The sequence below is a fragment of the Carettochelys insculpta genome, chromosome 6, assembly GCF_033958435.1.
Source record: "Carettochelys insculpta isolate YL-2023 chromosome 6, ASM3395843v1, whole genome shotgun sequence".
NCBI lineage: Eukaryota > Metazoa > Chordata > Testudines > Carettochelyidae > Carettochelys > Carettochelys insculpta.
This window is the reverse complement of record NC_134142.1, coordinates 19,161,950-19,167,949: the sequence shown is the minus strand read 5'-3', so window position 1 is coordinate 19,167,949 and position 6,000 is coordinate 19,161,950. Positions and strand designations below refer to the sequence as shown.

The 6,000-nt window shown below is 40.4% G+C and overlaps 1 protein-coding gene across 4 annotated transcripts in view; it reads right to left on the bottom strand.

Annotated features, from left to right (window-relative positions):
* Positions 1 to 929: 929 nt before the first annotated feature.
* AKT1 (AKT serine/threonine kinase 1) overlaps positions 930 to 6,000 on the bottom strand; it is a 153,281-nt gene continuing 148,210 nt past the window's right edge. For all 4 annotated transcript variants that reach the window (XM_074996393.1, XM_074996394.1, XM_074996391.1 and 1 more), the window contains exons 13-14: positions 5,358 to 5,460; positions 930 to 2,516 (exon numbers count right to left, since the gene is read on the bottom strand). In XM_074996393.1, the coding sequence (XP_074852494.1) occupies positions 2,437 to 2,516; positions 5,358 to 5,460 (183 nt within the window). In that variant the 3' untranslated portion in view covers positions 930 to 2,436. The remainder of the gene's footprint in view (positions 2,517 to 5,357; positions 5,461 to 6,000) is intronic.

The following is a 6,000-nucleotide window of genomic DNA, read 5'->3' as shown; positions in this document are numbered from 1 at the left end:
GGGCATGCAAATGAGTGAGATCAGAAATGCAAATAAGGCATAGAGTTAAACATCTCATGCCTCATTTTGCATATTCCCATGTGACCTGGCTTCCAGAAGAGCCATTTCTGGAAACCAAAGCAGCTCTGTGGACAAGGTTCGTTTGAAAGGCAATCCCCTTCCAAAGTACCCTTCTTCCTATTTTGCTTCAGGAAGAAGGATGCTTTCGAAAGGCGGGTTTCCTTTGGAAGGAACCCCAGCCACACAGCTGCTTTGGCCTCCTAAAATAGCTCTTCAGGAAGCCAGACCACACATGAATATGCAAATGAGGTGCAAGATATTTAAATCAGTGCCTCATTTGCATTTCCAATCTCACTCATTTGCGTGCCCACTTCACAAGGGAGGGACCATGTAAACACAGCTGCTGTGTTTAAAATGACAGTATATGTTCCCAGCACTTACATGGAGGGAATACGTTTTTAAAACAGCAATCACTGAAATCAATGAGTCTGGTAGCCCTGACTCTGGTGAGTGGGGCAGGAAATAAGGAGTTAGCAGCCCTCCTGTTTGTCATACCTTTTTATTATACTCCAGTCACTTCTTGCTCAAAAGGCTAACATGTTCGGAGTCTGCAGACTTTCAATGATTACTTCCCTTGAGGTTGGTCGGACAGCTCCAGGGCTAAGCATAGCAAAATGAGCTCCTTTCTTTTTCACCCCCACTAAAGGTCTTCCAGTGCACAATGAATTATTTTTTCACCATTCACAAGCTACTGCTGAAAACACCCATTACTAAAGAAGGAGCAAAGGAAGGTGTGGACAGGAGGCAGATTCCACTCTAAGACTTGTGTGCTTTAGAGTTTGGATCTGGGAAGGGTGGGAAGAAATTTGAGAACAGCTTTTCCGTTTCTCTGATTCCCCAAAGCTCCTGCCAAAAGAAATAAGCACCTGGCCTGTTTAAACAATTTTTATTTATGTATTTCAAGGGAAACTTCCATATCATAAGTAAAAATACTAGAGTTGAACATTGTGTAAAAAAAAAAAAAGTGTCACACGGATGGGCTCTCTGTGATGGTCCACAACAGGTTATCCGGGAAAGGGGAAGTGAGGGTATGTGCAATACACTCACTTCCAAATTAAAAAAATAAATGATAATTATCTCCAGTACATTTCATCATTTTCATACAGTCAAGAGAATGAAAACAAAAAGCCATCTAAAAGAATGCAACCTACAATGGAATAAAGTCATTCGGGCAGTAAGAGAGAGTAAGACTGTTTTTACGAAAGTTACAAAGAAACATGATACAACAACAAAAAGAAAAAAAGGGCGGGGGAATTTTTCACTAAGATTAAAAACAAAAAATATTCACTTTAACACCCTATTACTTAAACACAGAGGAAGTTTCAACCAAGTTTATTTCCTATACAAGGGAAACACTGTTAAAGTGCTTCTTCAAGAGTCAGAAGGCACCACTGACAGTTGCCTGATACCTCTAATGCACACTGACAAAAGAAGAAATTGTCAGGAATGACAGAAAAAAATTAACTGCTTATCTATTTTTCCTTTCAAAAAGCGGCAGCAAGTCAGTGTCAGAATTTACTTCTGTTTGGTTGATTCAGTCATTGAGATGGATTTCTCCCTTAGAACTGTGTGTGGCTTTTTATATACTGTACAAAATAGGGCAATTCCGTAGCATCACGTTTTAGATTAGATTGGTAATCAGACTGTTTTCTAAATTTTGAGAAGCCAATTCCATTAAATACTCCTAAACTCTAGACAAATGCAATAATTAAATGCACTATCTTGAATGGAATACTCATCTGTGCAATGTAGAAATGGACTAGATTCCACAAAATTCAATTTGATATGTATTGTAGCAGATGTTATAACAAAATAACTCTTGCTTTTTGAACTACCTCACTGAGGCCATTAATGCTGTTCCTATAGTTGATTTTTCTGGAGTAGGATGACACTTCATTGCTGTCCAAAGTAAGTTTGAACCTTTAATTCTCCAGAATTTGTTCACTTTGTTGCTTATTGCACTATCTACTAAAGTCTTTATAGCTTCCTAAGTAAATCTAATTGTTCAGAGTGCAGATTCTATATTTAGATAATGAACTATATGAAATAAATAAAGTAAGGGTATGTTTATGGTCAAAGTTGCTGATATGTTGAGTATCAGTTATTTCTAATGTAAACCATTTTGGTGCATATTCTTAAAAACCTAGTCACTCTGCATAAAAGCTTGATTTAACATTTAAGAATGGATTTGTTTCTCTCAAAAATGCATCAGAGAATTGTTTTAAATACAGAATCTGTGAGGCTTCCTAAAAATTCATGAAATTGTAGTACAAACATAGTTTGCAATTCAGATATAGACAGTTTTCTAGTGTCCATTGAAGTAAGGTCCCAAAAACGTAGTCTGTTTGGTTTCTGAATGGGAAAAAAGGCAAAATATTAAGCTGTTCCACTGGCTGAATAGGAGAACTGAGGAAAATGAGGTCTTCTCTCATTATCTACACAATCCATACTGTCATCTGCAACAAAAGAATAAATTTTACACACACTGAATAATTCCAGGTATGAAGTAAACTCTTTCATATGCAGCAGCCCCGGGACCAGGAGGTTGCCAGATATTCAAATATTCTGGATAATAGAGAGGTATACCTAGCAATGCATAACACTAAAGAAAAACAAATTAGATACTGAGAAACAAACAAATGTATGTACAGTTTTAACAACACTAGCACTGTACACTGTAAACTTATACTGTATTTGCTGTATTTACTTTCTACTGTACTTACGGAAAACAACTAAAATTTACTTATGGTTAAAATGTCTTATTTGAGACTTCTGGATGATAGAATGCTGGATATAAAAGAGTTTACTGTATTTTAATTTTTAAAATAGTTGGAATGAATGATTGTCATGTCTTGGAACAAATGCATTCTCGCTTTCCCTCTATGCCCCAAACTAAAAATATTGTTAAACTAGCAACAAAAAAGCTTCAAACTGAAGAGCTACCTGGACTCTATTTCCTTTGGGTCACAGAAGAAGTTTGTTTTCACCACAGAGCTATAGCTCTGTTAGTGTCCATTTAACATTGCTGGGAGTTGTTTGGTTGAATCCATATTCACTGTATGCTGGATTCTCACCCCTCAGTTATAAGTGCATGCTAAGTTACCATGGAAACAGAGTAGACTTAAATTTGAAAAGCACATTAGTCATTATGCAATAAGTGTTACTATACACAGTGTGTGTGGATATGCATTTCTAAGCTTCTGAATGTTGCTGGTTGGAAATTTTCCAACAGAATGTTTTTGTAATGGAAAAAGCCAATTTGTTGAAATGAAATGTTTTGTGGAAACTTGTCAATTTGAACATTATTTTATTTGGAAAAGAGCCACTGCAAAATGCTCTGACATTTTCAGAATGAAACACATTTTTGAACAACTTTTTGTAGCTTTTATTTCACATTATAATTTTTGTAAAATGTCAAAGTTAGATGAAACTTTCTGATCTTAAAAACTAAACATTTCAACTGACCTGAAATGATTGTTTTCAGAGTTCCGTTTTGAAAATTCCGTGTATTTTCTTCTACTTCCATTTCAGAACAGAAACCAAATTTCACAACCCACAATAAAAAGTACTGTTTCCACTCTGTTCGGTTTATGACCTTCCATGCCTTTAAAAGGCACAACACTGGAATTTTCTATTTTGCTGTGGAGCGGGTGCAATTACTACATTCGTCCAAAACATTAAATTAGAGAGACCTCCACTATGGCAACTGAGAGGGCAATTCAGTTTCTACACCCGGACAATACCTGGCTTCTCTGCTAAGGCTACTAATAACAGTCTCAGTTATAGTATTTTATATGTATATGGATATGTATTGTATAAGCATTTAGTATATATTACATATGTAATATATATGTATTTAGATATGCCTATGTATACAGTAAGGTCTCAGAGTACGCGACTTTGCTCTTACACATCTGACCCCAATTCCTACTATAAACCGTGTACCGTGATTTCCAGTTCTGCTTAAGTGGCTCCCCCTGCCCTCGCTTAACCTCCCTCAGCTCCGCATGGCCCCAGAGCAGCTCCCCCCAGCCCCACTCACCACTTGCATGCAGCTCTGGCTCACTCTGCACGCCCATGCCTGGCTCTGGCTCACCACCACTCTAGCATGGCTCCAGCTCACCCCCCATCCCGGTTTAAACTGCCTGCAAGCAGCTCTCATTCAAGCTACCAGCCCCCTGAGCAGCTCCGGTACAATCCCCCTGCTGGCTCATAAGCCACCCGCCTCCCGCCTCCCTCCCCCCTCCACAGCTCCGGTGCAACCCCCTTGGCTCACATGCCGCCCGCTCATCCCCCTGCCCCACGTGGCTCCAGTGCAACCCCCCAGATCACAAGCCACTCGCTTGCCCCCCCCATGCCCAGCACGGCTCTGCTATGAACCCCCCTGGCTCACAAGTCGCTCGCTCGCCTCTCCCTCCCGCCCCATGTCAGTCCGGTCCAACCCCCCTGCCAGTTCACAAGCTGCCTGCCTGCCTCCCCACCCCCACGGCTCCAGTGCAACCCCTTGGCTCACAAGCCGCCTGCCCAGCCAGTCAGCCAGCCAGCCCCGCCCCATCCCGCCCTGCTCCGGTGCAACCCCCTGCCAGCTCACCACCCACGCACAGCTCTGGTTCCAGCTCAACTCCCTGCCCCCCTGCAGCCCAGCTCACCCCCTGCACTCAACTCCACCCCTCATGCCTCTGCAGCCCTAACCCACCCCAGGCTTAACCCTCCCCAACTGCTATCCCCCACCCCAAGACTTACCTTTCTGCTGCTTTCCCAGCTGCAGAACATGTGTTCTGCCGGGGAAAAAGCTGGACCCCCATGTGAAATCTGGGTTACGTGAGGGTGCATGGAACAGAACCCTTGTGTACTCTGAGACCTTACTGTATGTCTATATATAGAGAGAGATGTATATAGTTATAGTATTTTTGGGGAACTTAAAAGAATAGGGACTCAGACCAGCAAATTAAACAACATTGCTTACTCTGCAGCCAATGATGACACACTTTCTGGTTAGACTTGGGCTGGAAGTGCATTCAGTTGCAGATTCCTAAACATCCTAAAGCTGGTGCTGGGACTCTGGCAGGAACCCATCTTTGGCACCATCTCAAATTCGAAAAGGCAAACAGCAAAAAGCTCCATACCAGTTTACTAACACTAGGACCAAGTATAATCATACAGTTTAATTATTGTATATGGAAAAAAAAAGGTGAATCCAAATTAAATTTGTTATTTTCTACTAGGTCAGATAACACAACTGCAAATTACATTGGGTGGGTTCAAAACAAAAGTATGAAATAGTGAGGAAACTTTACCTTGGTCGGGTGGAGTGATTGTAATCATCTGTGCTGTAAATTCTTCATCAAAATACCTTGTATCTGTTTCAGATGTAACTTGTGGTTTAAATGGAGGTATAAGCTGAAAGACAAAAATACTGCAAGCTCATATTTTGCTGAAATACATTCTTTATGGGTTAGCTTTGAATTTTAGCTATAAGCCACAGTGGCTCTTCCTATACTGCTAGTAAAACCATGACATGTAGGAAAGATATATAAAGTATTTAAATGTGCTTTTGCTGGTTACTGAATATGAGAAGCTTTGTCTCTAAAGGTTGTCTGAAAGAGAAAGAATTGTGAGCATCTGATGCTACTTTAAGCAATAAAGAAATAGCTGAAGAATCTTTACAGTGAAGAAATTAATACATAGTCTGTTTAAAAAAATAAAAAAAAGACCAAGACTACAGGCCTGATCACCTGTCCTTTAGAGACCCACAATTATTCAGAGGGAAGAGAGCTGCACTTCAGAGTATATTCCTGACCATCTTGGCTAACTGCCACGGTTAGACTTAACCTCCATAACCTTGTCTTTTATTTTTTTTTAACCCAGTTATAGTTATGCCTTCACAGTATCTCTGAGCAAGGACTTCCACAGGATGAATGTGCATCATGTGAAAAAGTG